Source organism: Archocentrus centrarchus, chromosome 14 (genome assembly GCF_007364275.1).
Source record: "Archocentrus centrarchus isolate MPI-CPG fArcCen1 chromosome 14, fArcCen1, whole genome shotgun sequence".
Lineage (NCBI taxonomy): Eukaryota > Metazoa > Chordata > Actinopteri > Cichliformes > Cichlidae > Archocentrus > Archocentrus centrarchus.
The window spans coordinates 16129298-16152284 of NC_044359.1; the positions used below are offsets into that span (position 1 = coordinate 16129298).

General features: G+C 41.4%; 3 protein-coding genes and 1 long non-coding RNA gene across 4 annotated transcripts in view; 2 read left to right on the plus strand and 2 right to left on the minus strand.

The window, feature by feature from the left end:
• stk10 (serine/threonine kinase 10) overlaps window positions 1-13957 on the minus strand; it is a 39611-nt gene extending 25654 nt beyond the window's left edge. Inside the window, exons 1-2 of the mRNA XM_030746517.1 lie at window positions 13469-13957; window positions 702-866 (exon numbers count right to left, since the gene is read on the minus strand). Of these exons, the coding sequence (XP_030602377.1) occupies window positions 702-866; window positions 13469-13627 (324 nt within the window). The 5' untranslated portion in view covers window positions 13628-13957. The remainder of the gene's footprint in view (window positions 1-701; window positions 867-13468) is intronic.
• Window positions 13958-16414: 2457 nt separating this feature from the next.
• Window positions 16415-17944, minus strand: cytl1 (cytokine like 1). The gene is made up of 4 exons (XM_030746548.1): window positions 17792-17944; window positions 17548-17592; window positions 17123-17269; window positions 16415-16459 (listed from the first exon to the last, which is right to left on the minus strand). The coding sequence occupies exons 1-4, from the start codon at window positions 17942-17944 to the stop codon at window positions 16415-16417; spliced, it is 390 nt and encodes a 129-aa protein (XP_030602408.1).
• A 2733-nt stretch (window positions 17945-20677) lies between these two features.
• Window positions 20678-22460, plus strand: LOC115792133 (uncharacterized). Its single transcript, XR_004021005.1, has 3 exons — window positions 20678-20757; window positions 20963-21102; window positions 22119-22460. It is a non-coding gene; the product is annotated as an uncharacterized LOC115792133 (long non-coding RNA).
• A 106-nt stretch (window positions 22461-22566) lies between these two features.
• The window catches only part of stk32a (serine/threonine kinase 32A), a 62901-nt gene continuing 62480 nt past the window's right edge, over window positions 22567-22987 (plus strand). Inside the window, exon 1 of the mRNA XM_030746540.1 lies at window positions 22567-22722. Coding sequence (XP_030602400.1) covers window positions 22671-22722 — 52 coding nt within the window. The 5' untranslated portion in view covers window positions 22567-22670. The remainder of the gene's footprint in view (window positions 22723-22987) is intronic.

Here is a 22987-nt window from a genome sequence, read left to right on the forward strand (position 1 = left end):
TGGCCAGACAGAGTGGGAGATTACAGAGGGAGTTGAAAAGTTTACACTTGACCCAGTGTGTGTGAAGAAAGAAAAAAATAGTTCAAGAGCAGAAAAAAAATAGCTCAAATTAATTCTCATTCTTGCAGTGACAGGGTGAGGATGGGGTCATTTCTGATGCATTATGTCACTACTTCGATCATTCCAATTTAGGTAATACACTCTTTTTATTTTTCCAACAGAGCTTGAATGTGGGGGAGAAATATACTCAAGATAAAACTGTTGCAATAAAAACAGTTGTCACAGAGTGAAACAGAACATCCCATGAGCCATGCACAGTATTTGTTTTTTTTTTTCCCCACTGACCGTTGAGGTTTGTGTGTCGGGGACGGTTACAATGAAAACTTGGTGGATGGACAGAAAAATATTTTGTGAGGTTCCTTTAATCTGATAAAATTACATCCCTGAACACAAACTGTGCAAGCGCTGGACAGTTGCAATGGGAAGAAAAAAAAGGCGGAAAAAAAGGCAATATTCACATTTCCAGCCTAAATTCATTAAAAATAATCCAATTTATTTAATTACAGAAATGTTAAAACATATAAACAGTGTATCACAGTCTTTGTGGTTAACCACAGGCTAACCTGTGAGGAGGGAGGCAAGTCAGTGGTTTATTCCTGAGTCTGATTTGCTTAACCAGACTCCAGCATTACTGTACCTACCCAGAGCTTGTTGTCATGGTAGAATGCGTCAAGCAGCTTGACAATGTAGCGGTGATCACATTTAGCCAAGATGTCAATCTCAACCATGTAATCTTCCAACTCTTCCTCACATTTTGTCTCGATCACTTTGGCTGCAGCCAGCGCTCCCGTCTCTTTGTTCCTGGCCTAAGAAAGAGAGAAAAAGAGCAACATTAAATTTAACACGCATGAGTAATGGCCTTTTTTATGGATTCTTTCATTTTAATCCCTCTTTTTTTCAGGGGTTGGAAGACTCTCAAAGCAAAATTAACCAACCCGAGGGAGCAATTTTTATCAGTTATATAGAAAAGTGCAGTGCAGGGGGCTATTTCCAACATTTATTTTGTTATGGCCCATATAACAGGAAATAAATAAATACAGACAATGACCACAGTTAAAACTAGAGGTCAGATTCACTCACAGTTCAAAATTCTCTTTTGGCTCTGAAAATCTACTGTTAGAGAACAACTAAAGGAGGAGCAGTGTCAGGACGTAGCACCTGATGTGACTGTGATAGTTTCCTGTAAGAACAGTAATTTATTTGGAATGTCAGGAGGTGGTGATATCAGAATGAGTGCATAATTGGCACAGATAGAAAGCTGGGAGCAAAGTGCTAAAAACTTTGGCTCGGTCCTTAAATTGCCCAATGAGAAGAACAATGTCTGAGACTAGGCACGTGGCAGAGTAACCATCACTTCATTAACAGACTCAGGATCTGATAGTAAATAAGGTGTCTACTTCCTTTCCTGCATGTCATACATGTCTGCTTTTACACACACATTTATACAGCGGAATAGTTTGTAATCCCTCCTTTGGCTAAGTGCTGCATCTGAGCTGTCAGTCTTATCCAGACATGAGATGATCCCCAGCAGTTTCTAACAGGAACGTTCCTTATATCAAAAAATATATATATATTGATTCTCCTCTGACTGATTTGAATTAAACCTGAGCTTACACTATATTATCTTACTATCTCCTTGGGTCTGCTCACTTTTGACAAGCTTGGTAGATTGCATTAACATTTTTTTAATGAACTGGCTGTTTATAAATTAGCACAGACCTTTCCACTCCCATCGGTGCATCGAGGAATCACGGTGATTTGTCCTGCTTAATAAATGTGGCCCCAAGAGTCTCAAATTGCTAAACTTACAATTTGCCCCAAAGAAAATATTGTCTCTGTGCTGGACTTTATTGCCCCAGTTCTAGCAAAAGGAAGACGGAACTTCAAGATCCACGACAGCAATTAAAATGCTGACTAATGTTTACAGGAAAAACAGGAAAGGAAGCTCCACACCCTCCCTGAGCAAGTGAAGAGGAGACCAAAAAAGAGGAACCAAAAAAAAAAAAAAAAAGACAACGCCATTGTAGCCAAACCAGGACACACACACACAGAAAAAGACTTTCTTGTAGTTCTGAGTGGTAAACAGAAGAAAATAAGGCAACAAAACATTCAAATTGCCAAGTGACTCAAGCAGCAACAAACACGTGATGCTCATTCTTTTGTATAAGGCAGAATTTTTTGATACATTGCTGCAATCACAAGTCTTCAGTCCAGTGATTGTAAGCATTCAACTGGAGACAACCCAAGACAAAGTGGAGTCAATAGCAAAGAGCCAAAGGCAGGGGCATGTGCTACACCACTGTGTAAAACAAAACAGGTCAGGTCAATCTCTTTGTTGCAAAAAAAATCTAATATTCAGGAAGTGATGGCTTTCAATATTGGGTTAAATACACAATGTAGCATGTTGTCTGAATAAGCTCACGAGAGTGAAAGCTGATGAATGAATGAGAAAAAAATATATATCTGCCTCTGTTATGATACATCCTGATGAGATCTGGACCATTTTGTGGTCCACATCTGTCCAATGACCTGCAGAAACAGACTAAATCAGGCCCGATGGAGTCTGATGCCTCCATGCTTTACAGAGGCTGTGGGAAAACATCTGAACAAACAGATGAGGTTCACAGCAGCATATCCTCATCGCAGTACTCCTTGGATTACGTGCATTTGTCAAAGAGACCTCTGGAGAAGTTAAACCTCCCCTAAGAGATCAACCTAAAGTGTGAGTCAACAGGACGCAGGCTCTTGCCATCAAACCATCACTCAGTCTGTTAACAAGCCTCAACAGTGAATGCAGACGTCAAACTCTTGCAATTGCTCTGCTAACATCGCAGTTCTCTGCAGAAGCGCTGCGTCAGCATCAACAAAGTCATCATCTGGGGTCAGATTTTAGAAGAGGTGCATGTTTTGACAAGCCAGCCATTGCGACTACAGGTCTGTGTGCGCTACAAGAAAAAAAAATGCATCCCTAAACTTTCAGTTATAGAAAAACGTTACCTCCAGTTTAGCGCAGCACATTTTATTAAAAGGTTTTAAACTTCTTTATAACGATGACTCATTGCACGCCTGTACGCGTTTAGAAACAAGATATATCATCTTCAAAAATTCTTCTTTGTCAAAACCTGGCTTCCATATTAAGTACAAGGTAACTCGACTTCTGGAATCTCTGCATCTCCCCACATATTTTTCCTCCTCTTGATGATTACGTCGCAGGTTTGCAGACCAACCGAATGATAGCTGCCTTATATCTGAAAAAGGACGAGCATCTTTCTATCATATCAAAAAGTGGTCGATTACTACGGTCACTGGTGCTATCAACTTTTTGTCACACTTAAATTGAAGCTTCTGTTGCATGTTCTCAAACATGAATCTGTCAGTGCAGCTTCAACAGCAGAGCCCAACTGAGCAGGCCAGTCTGTCCACCAGCAACTTCCCTTTTGGCAACACGTGGGTTTTGAACACCACAAACAACAACCGAGCAGAGTCAGCCAGAGTGGAACTGAGTAAACAACTAACTAAACATAACAAATGTTAGGGAAATGTGTTTATTTTTCATGTCTGAAAGAAAAGAAAAAGGAATATTGGATGATATTTTGAAGTATTAGTTTTTTAAAATCACCAGATATCTGCAGTAGTCTTAAAAATCCTACATCCCTCAGACTCTACTCAAAAGGGCCTTCTGTCCCTCTCATACATGCATGCGTGCACGGGCACACACACACACACACACACACCTTTACATCTCAGTGGGAGCCAGGCTGAGGAATGCGCCTCTGGCCTTCAGCTGGTTGGGGGTAGACAGAATGGGTAGACAGACAGAAGTGAGACTCCTGCAGTTAGGTGGTCCCTTTCTGTGTGGACCGAGGAATGCATTACGTCAATTAGGATCCTCAAGCATGCTATATAAACACTTATGTTTGTGTTTATATACGCACCTTACCATCTGTATACATTCCACCAAAAGGAACAAACATTGCATCACACAAGAGACACCCTACAATTTCTGCAAACTAACACCATGTTAGCGCACAGGCGTATGTGGCTAGCTGTGCAGGTTTTGGTATACAAGTGCAGATAACGAAACAAGGAAATAAACTAGTGTGCTGGTTGCAGCCAATTCAAAATTGAAAAGGTTTTGCACTTGAAGGTAACAAATCATCCCATAAATCATCCTCCCATACAACAGGGATTGTACAGTAAGAATAGATGGGAGAGATCATGTTTTTTGTATCATTAGGCCCGAGCCGACGAAGTCTCGGCGAGGAGCCTATTGGATTCACTATGCCACATACCCCAAAATGCGTTAAAATCCCCACGGTCGCATGGGACGCGGTCGCCAGTGACCCCCGACCTCATAGGGACGTGGGTCAGGTCGAGACGTTTCCGAAAAGGTATGCGTCGGGGTGACTGGGAAAACGCCTAATTGTTTTTGCTCGAATTCTCCATTATTCTTTATTATTATTTTTCTTTATTATTATTATACTTTCTCTCTCTTTGAACCCAATTTTGACCCCCTGAACATGCGCGAAAAGTCACCATTTTTTGCATGGTGGTCAGGTCTGGCGAAAAATTACGTATTTTAATGTTGCCACAAACTAACTCAAAAACACGGCTACACTGCGCCCCCTGGAAATTTCATTTTTCGGGCCCCTATGGGAGAGGCCAAATTCAAGTTTGCCCTAGATTCATGAAATTCTCGTCACACATAGATCATGTCAGGACAAACAAAAAATCCTCTTGAGGCACCCCTGCATGACCCACAGGAAATCCACCAGGTTCACTTGAAATTTGGCTTTTGCCGAGTCAGCAATTTCGCTCACCTTGTATTTGCGCGAACTTCTCCTACAGCATTTGACCCACAAACACCAAAATGGCTCAGCATCATTTAGAGACATAGGGCATCTAAAGTTATCGAAGGCTTCGTATTCATTTCAATTGTCTTGTCACACTAGGCCCCTGAAGTTGGCCTTCGTTTGACCAATAATTCCGGTCCTCTTTCCTGCCATCAATCGCACATGCTTTGCCCGATCTGCCCCAAAATGGAATCATTTATGAACACACCTACACTGAATCCATAAGTGCAGAAACCACGTCGATTGATGCCATAGCGCCCCCTACAGAACAAAATGAAAATTTGTATGGGGGTCCACAAAATTAGTTTCTCTGGTATGCATGAAAATTTTTGTACACAATCCTCAGATCCTCCTGGTCAGAAAAGGCAATCAGACCTATGCCCAATTTTGCACGCCACACGCGCCACCACACCGCAAATGTGCGTTGCGTTTATATGGGGAGCCAACAATTTACTTTCTCAGACATGCATGCAATTCCAGACAAACATTCTTTACCCCAGCACGATCAAAAAAGTCAATGACACCCATGTCCACATTCCCACAGGAAATCCGCTAGCTTGGCTTGAAATTCTGTTTTTGCCAATTTTGCACTGTTGGACACCTCGTATTTGCGCGAACTTCTCCTAGGGCATTTGACCCACTAAACCCAAAATGGCTCAGCATTATCTAGAGACATGGGGCATCCAAAGTTATCGAAGACTTCGTATTGAATTCAACGGGCTTGTCACATGAGGCCCCTGAATTTGGCGTTCGTTTGACCAAAAATTTCTGTCCTCTTTCCTGCCATCAATCGCACGTGCTTTGCCCGATCTGCCCCAAAATGGAATCATTTATGAACACACCTACACTGAATCCATAAGTGGAGAAACAATGGCGATTGCTGCAATAGCGCCCCCTACAGAAGAAACTGCAATTTTGTATGGAGGTCCACCGCATTACTTTCTTTGAAATGCATGAAAATTTTTTTACATGTTCTTCAGATACTCCTGATCAGAAAAGTCCATCAGACCTATGCCCTTTTTTGCACGCTGCAGCCGTGACCACCACCCCAATGTCAACATGACGTCACTATGGACAAACCACAACCTTGTCACACGTATTGCGCAATCACTCACGCACTCGTTCTGCACTTTGCTTGCCATTTCCTTTCCCTTATGTACTGGACAAGACTTAATTTAGATTTGTGGATTCAGAGCAACAAGTGCACTAGTGCCCCCTACAAATGGAACAAAAGCATTAGATGGTGGGAATCACATTTAGGTTTTCTGAAATGCATGAAAAAAGGTAGACAACTTCGCGACAGTCAAATAGATAGATTCAACAGTGTTATCATGTCCATCCTTGCCAAGATTTTCATCTTTTGCCAGTGGGGATTACATTTGGCAGAACAGGTGGCTCTCTGACAGCTTGAAGGGGGATCTCAGGTGGCTCGCAGGTGGGTTGCAGGCTGTTTGCAGGGCAGGTTGTTCGCAGGGAAGGCAGGTCGCAGGTTGCAGGAGCAGCGGCTCTCAGGCGGCATGCAGTGGGGTTTGCGGGGCTCGCCGGTGGCTGGCTGGAGATTTGCGGAGCTCGTAGGTGGCTCGCTGGGGGTTCGCGGGGGCTCACTTGCGGCTCGCGCTGGGTTTGGCGGTCGCGCAGGCAGCGAGGGCCGTAAAACGCCGCTTGCGGCTTTAATTTGTTTTTTTTCTGTCAAACTTTTAACTTGTAACTCCCACACAGCTCATCCGTTACATAGCAGATGACACACACTGATATCAGCTGGCCCAGGGGCCACCTACAGCATTCTTAAGATGTTCACTCATGACAAAACTAAAGTAGCTGCATCTGGTGCCTGAATATTCAAAAGAATATTCAGGCACCAGATGTTAAAGTTAAATAGGAGAAATATCATGCTGTATTGGCAACATTAACATCTAAATTATTGCATAACGACGACACCCACCCACAGCGCCTTACGGAGCAGAAATGCAGTTAACTTGATACTGTAGCCGCTGCTATCCCATGAGAAAACAACGATTCACTGTTTCAAACCCAGTGACTCTTTACTTCCCCCAACTCCACTCCAGAGGAGAACAGCTGTCTACGGCTTTGTTTGGGTCTGGTTTCCATGGTTTCTACCTGGAGAACTTGTTTCTTCTCTGTCCTCGTGGTTCAAAGCCCTCTGTCCATTTCACCATGAGCTAGAACACCAACCCACCCAGGTTCTTGTAGTGTTTACACAGATGGCCTAAATGACCAAACTGTTTAATGTACATTTTAAGCATTTGTTCCAATGTGAATTTGTATTTTGCAAATTCTACAAACATCCCATTTAAACCACACGTCAACCAACACGGACAACTTAATGCTGAGTTTTTCCAACAGGATTAGAGACATCGTTTTGGCTGCAGCAACTAATTACTTAATCTGCAGATTAATTTGGTCTATTACAAACAAACAAACAAGCAAATGTCTTGTTCCATCATCGCTGTAGTTCAAAGATATTCCATCTATACCAACATGAAAGAATGCAGCAGAGTTACCATTTATGAGCTTGTTGCAAATCAAATCTTTGCATTCTGATTGGGAGAAAAAAATTCATTATCAAAACAGTTGCTGACAACCTTTACAGTATTAAAATCCTTGAGGCTATAAAAAGAAAACGCATTTATTCTACTTTTTATTTTCTTTATGCCTTTTAAATCAATCATCCACAGTCTACTATCAGCATTTTGCTTTTATATCCATTTTCCTGAGTGTGATTTGAGTCTTACACATGGTTTTTAGTCTTCTTCATGCAACACGTGTGTGATAAACCCACTCTGTCCTCCTCACTTTGTCTAGTATGCTGTAAATATAAAATGTGTCTGGCATCCCTGCCTGACTCTCTTTCCCCATACATCAATCTGCTTTCACTAACTATCTGAGGCTGCTGCTAGACAAAAAAAAAAAAAGGGGGGGGGGGGGCTATGTCCTGTGTATCAGTCTACACACATACAGTACTGCTGGTATTGAAAGACTAGGTAAACATACACACACACACACAAAAGCACACGCTCCTGGTCTCCTGTGTGTGTATACACTTTACTATTCAGATGTACACACAGACAATCTTTTCAAAGTTAATCAGGACTGGAAGCAATAACGTTAAATATCCTGTGTTGACAAAGGTGTTAATGATTAATGTGGGCCTTTTGGTTCAAAAGTACACATCAGAATAATACAGCAATCTCAATCTTAAAAATAATCTAATATGAAAACATTAAAGAAAATCAGCTTCGTAATTTTTTTTCCTTTTTAAAAAAAAAAAAAAAAAAAAAAAATTATCTTTGTCAATTTGAACCATGAGAACATAACTTATTAACTGATATGTCAAGGGACCAGGTGACCTTGTGTGACTGATAACAGAACTTTCTCTGGCATCACTCACCTACAGGCTGAACAAGCATTAAACGCATACAACTCCCTTCAGAAAAAATGTGTGCACGGTAGATCTTTGTCCCTTTATAATCCTGTGAACTGCCTTGCCTCCGTAGACCCTTCCTACATGTCTGCAAGTAAGAACGCAGTTCTCAGCTCATATATAACCTCTGAAAGCAGCTGTATGTGGAAGTGTTGACCTCTATGTCAAATCAGAGAGGTGGCACAAGCAGCACATGTTAAACAGTAACATAAAGGCTGTTGATCCCCCCCCCCTGTTATGTCACAGCTGTGTCAAATGTCAAGTAGCAGATTTGAGTATTTCTGGTTTGTCAGACAACAGTTCCAATACTCAAAGGTGTCATTACTGCCGGGGATGCTTTTTCCTCACTTTTTGAAGCTCTATTTTTTTTTTTGTCTCTGCCACCTTCACATTTTCAATATTAATCATAAAGCAAATGACTCATTGGGCTTAACACTTTATGAGTCACCTTCCTTTAGTTCTGTTTGCTTAGAGCAGTTATTTAGAAAACGTGTTGGCTCTGGATTTATCCTTCCAGTAACAAACCAGCTCTCTGGTCTTCTTAGTGGAAGTTGCTGTTCGCAGCTTTTGGGGATAGCTCCAGCCACTGTGCTTGAAAGTAAAGAGTTTAATTATTTTACAATAGAGAATAAGTAGCTAAATTATTTCAAGGCTGTAAACCCGTTGCTTACCTTTCACCTACACATATGAATGAACCTGCAAACCCTCACCTTTTTTAAAACAAAAAAGAGAGATTACAGTCATGAATGCAGCCGTGGCTCTTTCGGGGAATGCCAGCAATTCTTACAGCTAAATGCATCAGTGAAGAACAAAGATTGTTCGGCTTCCAACTCCAGATCAAGACTCTTGAATCTCCCATCAAACCCAGTGATTGCAAAAAAGCACAAGTTTATCCATTTACAGGTTGCAAAAATGCACCTCACAATCAAGCAACGAGCCTTTTCATGATGTGAAAGTTGTGACCAATGTTGCAACATGCCCCAAATTCAACCTCGAAAAGACGAAACAAAGCAGGCCAGTGAGGCAGGAAATTATAATATACAATACCAAAGACAGCCTTGGAAGAAAGCCAGTTACACTTAATTCTTTAATCTCTGACACACAGGCCTTCAAACCTTGACTTTCATGACAAAAAGAGTCAAACTTCCTGTGTACAGACTAGTAAAAGTGAACAGCACATTGGAGGGTTTACACCAGCATATTTAAAGCACACCACAAAACCAAACCCAGGCACATATTTTCCATTATGCTTTCATGTTAAATTTCAAAGCAGAAAAAAATAATCTGAGATAACCGTCAATAAGATGCTACATCTTTCATTTTCCCCAATCATTAACGTTAGAGTGTAAATGACAAGCTTGAAAATCCATATCAGAATTTTGGCCTGGTGAAGGGCCTCATTAAGGTCAGTAGCCTCAGGCCAACAACTAGAAGCAGAGATCAAAGTTTTTGTAAATGTCAGTGACAATGTCATCACAAGGATAACAGAGACTCCAACCATGCTGAGCCCACACCCATCCAGCTGGGCTCTTATCAGTCACCGTGGGCCCAGCTGCTCCCTGAGATTAGACCCAGGGAAACCCTGCTCTCGGGAGCAGTGACGACAGTGCTACTGAAGGCTTTTTAAACGTTCGTCTTAAACGTTCGTTTTAACGTGAGCCACTCTGGATTACTGTGAGCATTTCCTGTGAACCCTGTGGTACAGGTTGCAAGGAAGTTGCAACCTGTGCTCCCTCCCACTCACCAAGTGAGTTTCTCTTTCACTTGACAGCACAGGGTAATCATACTTGAAGTGATTTTCTCTAAGTCTTACAAAACACTATATGAGAGAAACACTTCTTTAAGCAGTCCAACATTTTGTCCCGGCCGCATTTAGTCAAGCCTAATGTGCATAAATACAGTTTTTAAACAGATTTAAGGCCATTCGGACGCATTAAACCCATCTGATCAATTACAGTGACATCACAAGAAAAGGAGAACTGAGGCCTGAACACGTGGCTAACTACGCTACTTGTTTCTGTTCATAACACCACAGTTGAGGCCAACTACACAAACTTTTTCTGCTACTTAATATCCAGGTTAAACACACTGTCAGACCAACAGGGACAAGATTCACTGTGGTTTTCATACCACAAAGGGAATGTGACAGAGCGTAACCTTACAGCCTGAGTGTGTCTATGGAAACATTTCACTAGCAGCAGCAGGACAGTGTGCTCAGTGGGACGTGGTTCATTAATTAGTGAGATGGGCTGTACAACACACTTGTTTTATGCTTCACTTGCACCCACACACCTTCATACACAAGCGCAGGCAAACACGCACTGAGAGACAGAGCAAAGAGCACATCCTACGACACACTGGACAGAAGTGTCACAGTATTGTAGCTCTTTGTGGGCGTGTGTGCAGCATTGCGCAACTCAGCAGAAAGTAAATGACTGACAGCAAGCACCAGCTGCAATTTGAATCTAAAAGTAGCACTGATTGAACACTGATTTGTTTTTGTTTTTTTAAATTGTGGTCAAAACTTAAATCACTGACAAGACTATGGTTAAAGATGCGTTTCCCTAATGAGTATATATATTTCAGCACATACCAAAACAGCTCTGTCAGAAACATCGACTTTCTGTTTACCTACTGCATACTCCCGTTTAACTGCTGCTGGACAGACTTTACCCTCGTTAACGGAGAACCTGAAGGTGTAAACAGCAGTGTGTCTGCATTCTTGATTTGTTGCATCAAAATACTCACTTGGGGGGGGCTTTTAGCACTTGAGTGATAAAACTGTGCAATAGTTTGGCCCTCAAAATACCAGCAACCAATTAAAAAAAAAAAAAAGTTAGAAAAATAGGCAGTCAGATTTTTTTCCAACAGTAGCCTTTCAATAATGGGAAAGTACAGTTTCACCTAATGGATAGAAAATATCTGATAACTCAGGGAGTATATTGCATTTTATGAGATCCTTCTTTCACAGCTTTTCTGGGATACAGGGTGCACACACACACACACACACACACACACACACTTTGATTTGTCCTTAATACTATCCTCAAGCCTGTGAGTTGTTATTCTCCCACTGGTGACATTAACCTTTGGAGAATCAGCGTGAGTGGAGCACTCTGCACTCTCTTGCAAAACTGCCCAATTCCACAAGTCTGTGTTTAATCTCCAAGACAGAAACGAAAGCAGCTCTACAAGCGGGGGTTTTCACCACATGGAAATGACAAGAATTTATTCTTTCTTCTTATAAAGACAACTTGTCTTATTCTCCTGTGGCCCATCACACATCTACAACCATGTTTTTTGACCCCTGCCCCCAAATGGTCTGTTAAGTTGATGATTTCACAGTTGACAGGACACAGAGCCTCCTTCCCTCACGCCTGCTCTATCAAAGACTTTAACATCTGAAAACATGCACAATTCACCCCACCAGGCCTTTCCCTCCCACAGATGAGCCAATTATTCTGAGGTTTGGGAGCTGCAAGAGGAAGCCGTCCCCTGATGCAGTCCCACAGTTTCCGATCTTGGCCATCGTCTGCTCCTGCTCTGCCTCCCTCCACTCCATCTGACAGCTGCAGGTGTGGAGTTGTCCTCCTCCAAACCCACTCAAGGAGAGGAAACAGGAGCCAAAGCACAGGCAAACATAGTCCGGGAGTGGGCCATTACATTCTGTAAGCCTGCCAGTTATCCAAGCAGCACTTAATCACACTAAATGCATCAGCCACTTTTGTGCCTTTAGTTTGGCTTTAGCTTTAAACATTCTGGAGCTGAATTTGACTGTGTGTACTTTCGCACTGAGAAACCTGAGTATTTAAAGTACTTAAACTAACTTTTTAAAGGTTACTTCAGATTTAAAGCACCTTGTGCTCAATCACTCCCTTACCATCTGAGGAAAATAAAGCATTGTTTTCTTGGTATGCTTCACTTGTATTTAATATTCTTCGCCCTTCTTTTTTTTTTCCAAAACACTGTGGGATGAATTATGCAACTTCATTTCCATAGATTCATCACTATTTTACTATTTTCTTTTCATTAAATAACATCCCTCGTAATAGCTGTGCTGGAATGGTGGGCTTTAAAAACTGCTCTTCATGCCACTTTCCTCACATGCAAGTAAACTGTCCACTAAAAGCAAAAAATCTAAACAAGGTGGGGTCCTCTGAAAAGAGAGCACTCTCTGTTCAGTTCAGAATTCTGCTTAAAGCATCACTTCTTCCACTGAGGCCCCTGATGTGATGTCAAAGACCTTCACTGTGCTCCACTGGGCTGTGTAGACACAGAAGGCCTGTGCCCTGCTTTGCAGAGGGCAGCGAACAGCTTACAGATCCAGATTGAATATCTCCACTGAGTCAAAAGTGGTGGAGCTGCTGCTGCTCTGGTGCTTTCACTGTCTCTGCAGGCTGACTTCACAGTGGAGTCACATAATGACATTTTTCTCCATCCTCTCCATGTGGCAGAGATGTTAGGGTAATCATAAGTTGTGAGAGACCTCTTTAAAATAAAAGTCTCCAGTTTATGCCTGACTATGTCAAACTGACAAACAGAAAAAAAAAGGGGGGGGGGGGGGGGGCATCAAATAAAATTGGGAATAAAATTGATCACACTAGAGGAAATCACTCATGTTGATACTTGTTTTTCGAAAAGATGCAGCAAAGGTTTCACCCAGAGTTAAGAACGTAATGACTGCATCATTCTGTTTAACAGTGGAACTCTGGACCAGCAGCATAGTTCAGCTATTTGTCACGTTTCAGCAATGCTGGGATGGTTCAGCACCCACAGGTGACTGGAAATAGTCCACACCCCAAAACACGTAAATTATCTTCAGAGATGGTAAAGTGTGTGCGAGAGAAAAAAAAAAAACACAGAAACACTAACTTAAAATGAAACTGCTATAAGGACTATATTATGTCAGTTACTGTATTCCATCAGAGTAAACTGGAGTAAATTTTTGATATTCAAGACGTTTTTCACACCATAGTGTTCCAGAACTGACGAGCTGCTGGTGGGCAACTTAAACAGTTTGAGAGGATTACCTCATTTAAACAAAAGAAAAAGGCCCGTCGGGACACAGTATTGTCAGGATACAGGTGCCTCGTGTCTTTGAAATCACACTTACCTTGTATACCTTTCCAAACGCACCGTCGCCCAGCTCACCAACAATTTCCCATATGTCGTTGGGATTGACGTCCCGGTTGACGTGCTCGTACTGTTTGACTTTCTTTTTCATTTCAAGAGTGGGCAGACGAAGTATTTTACTGAATCTAGCTAGCGCCATTATTTACAATGTACTAATTTCAACTTAAAAAAAAAACTATAAAAACAAAAATAAAACTGTCAACAGTCTCGAATGTCTACACAGAGAGCTTTACGCACGCAAAGACGCGCAGTCCGTTAAAAAGAAACTCTTATCTACCAATTTACAGCGTCCTTGAGAGCGACTTGAAGAAAGAGATCTAGTCTGGCTCCAAAAGAACAAGAAAAGAAAAAAAAGTCAGTCTATTCCGTCCATTTCAGCCGTGTGCTGTCTGCGTTCTGATGTGGAAACTTGTCATAATCCAATTAATAAGCTGCGGTTAAGTGCTGGGTGCGCGGAGACCACCTGCCGCTATGAAGACGCGATGAAATTGCTGCTTGCCTGTCTGGCTGAGCAACTTGTTGATTCAAACTGGGCGAAATAGCCCCACCTTGTTACTCGGCAGCGCTCTCGCTCCCGCCATGGAAATGTAGTTCCTTACACAGACCGAGTGGCTCTAAATACAGCGCTGATGCGGTGAAAGGACTTCATGTCCGGGTGGATGCTGGGCGGTGCTCTCTGACAGCGGCGGCGACTCCTACAACTTAAACAGCTGTGCTATTTACCGAAATGCCAACCCCCTACGAACACTTTGCAACGCAGACATGAATTTAGGACTTCATTATGACACAGATGTTCTCTTCTCTTTCTCGTGCTTCGGTGTTCAGTTAACTTTTTATTAAAGAACAAAAAGGAAATAAAACGTGGGTGATAGTTTATTACAGCACAGTTTTTTTTTTTTGTTTTTTTTTTTAAATTGTAGCTCATTAATCAATAGTTTTAATGCACAATGGCCTCTTCTGAAGTTCGTTTTTATTTCCTTTTAAGTTGTATGTTGGTTAAACTCACGCTCAATTGAAAAAGTAGTGCTACAGCGCCGTCTAGTGGCACAGTCACCTCAGTGATCTTGTGTATTAAAGCCTGGGAAATGTGAACGCGATGAGTCAGACGTGCAACTAGAGAAAATGATGAATATACTATCAAGGCTGAGGATATTTCTCATTAATCGACCAGAAATTCTGATATTTGTATAAACAAGAAATTAACCCTTGTCTGGATTCCTTTTACCAAAAGAAAAAAAAAAGTAATTTATTATTGTTTCAGTCTCAGATTCAGAGACAGTGGCACTAACAAAAGCACAGGGGGCCAAGGTGGAGGCGGCAGAGCTGAAGATGCTGAGATTTTCACTGGGAGTGACCAGGATGGACAAGATTAGAAATGAGTACATCAGAGGGACGGCTCAGGTTGAACAGTTTGGCGACAAAGTTAGAGAGGCAAGGCTGAGATGGTTTGGACATGTGCAAAGGAGGGATAGTGGATATATATTGGACAGACAATGCTGAACACGGAGCTGCCAGGCAGGAGGAAAAAAGGAAGACCATAGAGGAGTTTCATGGATGTAGTGAAGTTGGATGTGCACAGAGTTGGTGTGACAGAAGAGGATGCAAAGACAGGGTGAGATGGAGGCAGATGATCCACCGTGGTGACCCCTAAAGGGGTCAACCAAAAGAAGATATGACGTTCAGGTCCACTGCACCCATGGCTCTCATAAGTGTGGAGGTGCTGCATCCCTTCACCTGGTAGATATAGTTTTCCTCCTCTACTGTTAGTATGCATGTGTGTTTGTGTGTGTGTGTGTGTGTGAGGAGGGGGGGGGGGTATTCGTTTGTATATGTGTGCCTACACACAGGTGTGTTTCCCACACAAGGTTCCAATATTGTCACACTTCAAGCACCTGTCTGCTTCCCTGTTCCTCACATTTATCCTGTCTTGGGAAACAAAATATAAAGAAATGAGGGGTGGTTCAAGACTTTTGCACATTGCTATACTCTTCCCCTTTTTATTTACATGGCTGGAGGCAAAGGAAGAATATATTTTTGGATGACTCCACTTATTTTAACGTCTATTCTTAGAGAACCAGCTTGGATCTTCTTCTTTCGGCTGCTCCCTTTAGGGGTTGTCACAGCGGATCATCTGCCTCCATCTCACACAGTTCCTACCATCCTCTTCTGTCACACCAACCCTCTGCTTGTCCTAGAAAACCAGCATGGATGTTAGAAGAAAATGAATACGAATACCTTTATTAGTCCCACAATGGGGAAATTACAGTTAACAGAACACCCATCCAAGAAATACAAACATAGAGACAAACACACTGTGCACTGTTAAGATATTTATGATTACTTAATGCTGATTACTTAATGCTGTAGATGCTGTATAACTTGTATTTGTGTGTGTTTACTTTGTATAGCCTCTATGACTATAACTGTCCAACTCTGCTTAAAAGATGCAACATCCTCTGCATATATGTTTCAGTTTGTTTCCATAAGGGTTTAACACACAAGGCAGCATTAAAGGTTTTCATTTCCACTATCTAACAACCTCAGTATCTATTAGATTATTTTAACAACTGTCTATCAACCAAATTGTGACTCTTTATTCATTCTATGAGAGACCTGTGTATTGTTATTTTGTGCCACATTACTGTAGGAAATTATATTTGGAAAAACAAAACAAAACATTTAATACATTTTATTCTTTCCTTTTTCTTTTAGCTTTATCAGCTGGTAGGTAATAAATGCCATTACAAAGAGCACACATGTTTATAAAACAACAATATAGTTTAATCAGCTGAACTCATACTTGTGTCTTCCAGTTTTGCACAACACTGTTGGTACTTGAAGACTTAAAGAATGCTCCCTGAGACCTTTGCTGTCTCTCTATCAACACTCTCCGTGAGCAGGCGGAACTATTTCAGCATCCAGTATGTCAGCGCTCCAGGGCAGAACAGTCAAAGACTGTGAACACCAAGTCCTACAGACACAAAACACACCCACACACATTGATGAGCGAAGTGTGAACATTTTAGCAGTGACTTGTTTTTCCCTTGTTAAATAATGTTTGTATATGCGTTATATAAGCCATGGCACAAGGTTATCCTCCTCTCTGATGAAAGTGATTTTACTCTGACCCTTCTCTGAGGCACTGTGGCCTCGGCTGCACGGACAGATCAGTCACGTCGGGACACCAATAGCAGACCCAGATGGGTCTGACATCACAGATCAGGTGAGCGGGATCAAACACTCACAGAGCACAGAAGGTTATTCATAATCTGCATCATAAACCCTGCTTAATCCTGTGAAATCACTAAGTGAGTGACCCAGTAAACAGCAGTTAGTTTGAATGCATTTCATCACTGTTAGCCTGTTTTCACTTTATGAAACCATATCAGGGTGCAGTGAATCAAAATGTGGCTCGGTGACTACACATTCAAAAAAAACATGAATTAATCAGTTGATAAATAGATCCTGAGTTATATGTTTCATCTTTACAATTAATTTTAGTTTACTTTATGATATTTATAGGCTTGCCTAAGCACAATGGTGCTACACCAAACCCCATGGGAGGGTAATTTTTGACATATCTTGTAGGATATGGTACAGTTTACACTTATTTAGACAGTTTGCCTTGTCTTACCCCATGGCATCTCTCTGACATGATGATGAAGAGCTGTCTCATAGTGACACCCAGCTTCCTTACGTCTCTGGTGTAAGCACAGCGGTGCTGTCGCAGGCCTTCCACCATTTGGATGTAGGTGCTCATTTTGTACATCACACAACCGTTCTGTCATGAGTAACAATTAGTGTCCCTGTGCATGATATACTGCAGCTGAAGTTTACAGTCAAAACACCACACGAGTGTCAAAAAAAGCAGGGAGAGCCAGATCACTCAAAACAGTGTGTTGCAGAGAAACATCGACAAAAAGGAGCTCAGAAAACATTTTCTTTTGATGAAGTGTCTTTGACTGAGAGCTTTAAGAACGGCAAGAGCAAAATCTTCACCCTTAGCTGCCAGTTTCAATCAGTTTATTCAAAATAAAAATTAAAAAAACACATACTTACATGAACATCAATGTAGAGATTTGGCATGTGTGCCATGCAGTAACTCTGCATGAAAAGAATGATAACTATAAAGGTCACAGTTTGTACAACCTTCCCTCTTCTTTGAAATCACGTTTCTCAGATTACTAAAGACAACTGAAATAAAAATCAATGTCTGTATGTGTGTGTGTTTTTTTTTTAATAAGAATATTTCTAAAATACCACATAAAGTAATTGTAAAATGACATTTAACAAGCTGACTTACAGTCTCAGGATCCCTCTTCAAATCTGCTGCCCAGTGGGTGAGTTCCTGTGCCATGCTCAGTACCTTAGTATAGCATGTTTGTGGGTAGAAAGGGTAGCTCAGTACCAGTGGCACCAAAGCTGAAATAAGCAACAAGTGTTTCAAGATCGCCATGTCTCACTGACAGCTAGTGTACCAGCAGAGGCTTTGTTTGCTTGTGTGACCAATGCGCACATGAAGCCACGTATGCATCTGGATGGATTTTAACACACCCTTTGTTTACTCCAAAATAATTATGCAACTGTGGAGGGATGACAGGGGAAGATCCTTTATGATACAGTAAGACACAATTCATTTTGCTTCAGGGCAGCTTAAAAAGTCAGGCGTACAGGATTTGTTTCTTCCAGAAGATATGCAGTCATAGAAAAAAAAAGATCCTTTTTTTTAGGAGTACATTTAGCAAAAAGAAAACATTTGAACATGGAAGAGAGAAATGTTATTGTGCGCAATGCACAGTGTAGATTCTCCTCTTCTAAAATGTGGATATTTGAAATAAACTAAAAGATACGACGTTAATGTTTTCTTACATCGTATATTGATCTGTAATAACAGTCATTTTGTATTTATTTATTATTATATATGAAGCTATAACAGTGATTTTTTTTTTTTTTATTAAGAGCATTATTAGAACTAAACAAAACACAATGAAACAAACTAACAGATTAACAAATGTTAACGAGTCACCTCTCATTTCTTTCTGTTTTGCCTTTAAGGAATCAGACCTTGCATTTTTAAAGTGGTCTGAAGGCCTTTCAAAGTTCTTCTTTGGACACTGGCTACTTTTTCACTCGATATGTTTTTTGGTGTTGTTTGTTAAGCCACTTAACACTGACCTATGAATCATTCAAGCGCAAAAGGGGACCTAACTCAAGAGGTGAACCTGTGTTGCAGCTACAGTGGCATGCAGCACATTGCATTTCCATTAGGGGGTGGGACTTTAACGCGTTCATTTCGATTAATTAATTACTGGGAAAATAACGAATTGAAAATTTTAACGCATTTTAATCACACAGCTGTGTAAAAGCAGCTGGTTAAACGGAGAACGAACTTTTGCTCCTTTTTGTGGTTTAATTTGAATACTTTTATTCAAAATAAGCTGTTAAAACAAGCATGACACATTTCAACATCAAGGAATACAGCTGAGCTAATGATTAATTTCCAACTTTATGAAGTGAGACATTAATGTTGACTAAAACTATCCAGTTATGATGCTGAACTTTAATTTCAGGAGTTTGCTTATCACAGGAGCACTTCCACCCTTCGTGAAGTTTAAGTTTATGTATATTGATTCATTCATCAACCAAACTTAAATTAATATTTCTCATGTTAAATATTGAAATGTGATTAAAATGCGATTAATTTTTGATTAATTGATTACAAAGCTTCTAATTAATTCGATTAATTTTTTTTAATCGAGTCCAACCCCTATTTTCCGTATAACTATTGCTGGATAAACTTTGGCGGAGTCAGGCAGCAATCTCAGTTTTATCCATTAGATGGGGCTAATTTAACACACTCTGTATAAAAGTTCTGCAAACAAAATCCCCACTCTATTCAAATCTGCATCTAATATAAATGGGCATAACAATGACAGCATCCATTCGTGGACAAAAATCCCACGTTTACTTACAAAACTAAAACAGCAGAAATGCATGCTATGGCCTCCCACATAGCTTTACTTCATCTCTGCACCTGGTGTGATCTGAGCGTGTCATCATTGACCATATTTAAAAAAAAAAAAAAAAAAAACAACCCAAAAACGTGCATGCTGCCAAATGCCAGATTAAGGATTTGCCTGGTTTTGAATGATGTTTGCCTCATTTCATAGCATGTTGCGATCTTCTTAGTAAGATGGATGACCCATCTTACTAAGAAGAACTGAGCGTCTTAGCGTGACGGGCATAAAGAGGAAGTGCACTGTAAGCATATCTTGCATCCCCCCAGTCCCACCACTCAGCCATTCTCCTTTCGACCTTGGCCTGCTCAATTAGCAGGGGAGGCAGGAAACTGTGCAGTCTTAAGCATGGATGGATGTGTTTTACAGTTAGTAGTTAATGGTCGCAGAAGGTAATATATAATGAGAGGCTGGACTAAGAAATATGGTCAAAAATTACTGCATGTGTGAGGCTTAAAATGTCAAAGTTTTATTTTTGTTCATTTTTGAGTAAGGAAGGGACATGAATGCTTTCGCATATTTTATGAAGCTCATCATACATGTATATATAGGTAATTGTATAATTTACTGCATAATTATATAATATAAAATGTGGGAAATTACAATGATACAACTTGGGCAGTCACTACCTAAGTGCCAGTTCTCACAGGTGGGTAATACGAAAACCTACATCATATATAATGCATCTGACCATTCAAGATTATGAACTCTGTATCGATACCTGGGGTGAAGCAATAACATAAAGCACACTAAGGTCTGCGTGGACTCAGAATTGAACTCTAGAGGGACATTACACAAATGCAAACCGGACGCTAATTGCTATTTCCATATAATTTTAAAAGCTATTATGAAGTAGCAGGCTCAGCTGGTCTATAAAGAGACTTTCACCAGGGGCGTAGATTGGTGCCCTCAAGAAATGGCTGCAACTCCTGAAAGTATAGGACGCTCTTCTAAAGCTGACCATGACCTCTGACTCCGTGGTAGCAACTATAAGTAATAGGCAATATTAACCATTTTAAAGTGGAGGTCTTTAAGGAAAGACCATCAAGGGATGGTAAGGGGAGCTGACCAAAAAAAAAAAGATAGGAAATCTGATTTGTGTCAATAAAGGAAATCACTAGAGAAGTATCAGCGTGTTAATATAGGTGGAAAAAAACAGAGGGAAACCTCAGCCCCCGCTACAGCAGCCTATGAAACGTGCCTCCGAAAGCGCACGCGGGTGGCCAGCTCTTAAACAGGCGGCTATGTGGAGGTCAGTCACTCATCAGTGCAAGCAGCCGAGCAGTCACTGCCACCACCAAAATCTCTGCTTTGTAGGCTCTGTCATCTGTTCTCGTGTCCTCCAGAAACACAGCGCAGGATTTCGCAGTGCACTCGTTCTGCGCATCCCGCAAGTCACGTCTTGCTGTGTGGTACCATTTTCTGTCTTTCTTTCTTTCTCTCCCCTCCCGTGGCAGATGTCCCGGTGCGTCGTCGTCCGAACGCTGGACTACAAGTGACGCTTTGAGCAGCACTGTTGCTCCTCTGTCGCTTCACCTCTCTGCAGCAAAGCGGACTAGAAATGGTCCTATGCTCAACTCACCGGCAGCGTTCAGAGGTAGGTGCCCACAGCTGCCCTGCATGGAAGCGTGGGGTACTTTCTATTCAGCGCATGCTTTCCCTTTTGATCAGATAAGGGCTCCCAGCACAATGTCCTCTGCGGGGTGCTCGGCACTGCGGCTTCCCGCACTACTTTTTGAATATTTCACATTTACCCAAGAGGGACATTCACATTCGCTGTGGTGACCTTATCACGCAGTCTTGGAATGACATTCATTAACGGGCTTCCCCAGTGGACTGCATGCAGGCAGTTTACCTGTTCAACCCACGAAGGCATCTCACACTTCAGACGCTCATTCTTCTCAAAGATATTATCAGACACTCTGTCATTAAAGGAATTCATAGAAAACCTCTTACAGGTAAAGCTGAGCTATGCTGTTTAAGGGGATTATCATGCCATTTAACCACTTCAAGTTACTTTCTTACAGCTCATAATCGAATTGTGCATGAATAACACTGAACGAAGCATATAATCTGTTATAAGAGAAATGGTTAAGATAGGGTTGCATTTTTTTTTTTTTTTTGTCTTGTGGTGGAAGTAAACGTAGAAACCAATGAAATCACCTGTCTGAAAAGGGCAGCTGGATGAATTCCATTTGCAGTATGTAATACCACCAAACAATAAATCAAGTCTGTGATATTTTACTCTTAATGGCAAAACCATACCATTCATCACACTTGCACTATGGAGACCGTGCTCCTGTGGGATATGCTTATAATTAAAATATAGAAATTAAATAGCTGATAAATGATAGAACAAATTAAAGAAGAGAAGAATGAAAGAGTAGAGGGTAGGAAATAGATCTGCATATGTAAGAAATACAAATAGAAGTCATCTTTACCTCTAACTAGTTAATTTCTAATCGAGTCCCAGTGTTGGTCATTTATATTCTGCTGCAATTAAAGTTTCTTTTATTAGTATCTTCAAAGTCTACTTTTTCTTCCCTCCCTTCCTCTCTTCCTGCCTTCTCTCACTCCGCTGGTGGTGTCATGTTTGCCTGCCTTCGTGCACAGGTTAGACTCTCAGTCATCAGAGGGTCAGAGGCACAGACACATCATCCACCCTCCTCCTGGCTTGGAAGAGTCGCCCGTCTGCCTACATTCATCTAAACAGCAGAGAAGACAGACAGGGAGCGTACGCTGTAGTTGTGCTGCCTGTGTGTGTGTGTGTGTGTGTGTGTGTGTGTGTGTGTGTGTGTGTGTGTGTGTGTCAGCGCTTCAGTGCCTTTAGTGTTTCCCCAAGTCATTCACTCTCTGTGGGTGTGTATGGATGCAGTGATGTGTGGTTGTGCCGAGGTGGGCAGTTAAGAGGAAGACGGGACCTATTCAAATCAGCAAAACGCAATCAAGCACGTGAGACTGTTTGTGTGTGTGTGTGTGTGTGTGTGTGTGTGTGTGTGTGTGTGTGTGTGTGTGTGTGTGTGTGTGTGTGTGTGTGTGTGTGTGTGTGTGTGTGTGTGTGTGTGGGGCTAGTCGTTGACCAGGCTATGAGTGAGTCTCAGAGGGAGAGCTGTTCGGTGCTGAGTTGAGTTGAGCACAACAGGAAAATCCGTAAGAGGAGGAACCATGGGGCTCGGACAGTCCAGCAAGGCTCCTGTCACTGAAGACACAGATGAAGGTGAGTACTAAAGTACTAAAGAAATTCTTCTTTAAGTGTCTTTAGTGGTTCAAAGATAAAAATTGAGAACTAAATGAAACCTCAGATGACAAAGGCTGGGAGCAGGATTCACCACCATCGAGTGACTGCCATATCCCATCTGTTCTTCAGCTTTTTTAATGTGTTCAAATGTTTCCAGTACCTTAGAAAATTAAGAACACTTAGTTACTGCATGGAAGCGTGTACTGCTGATATGGTCTACTACCAATCCTCCTCAGCAAGGAAA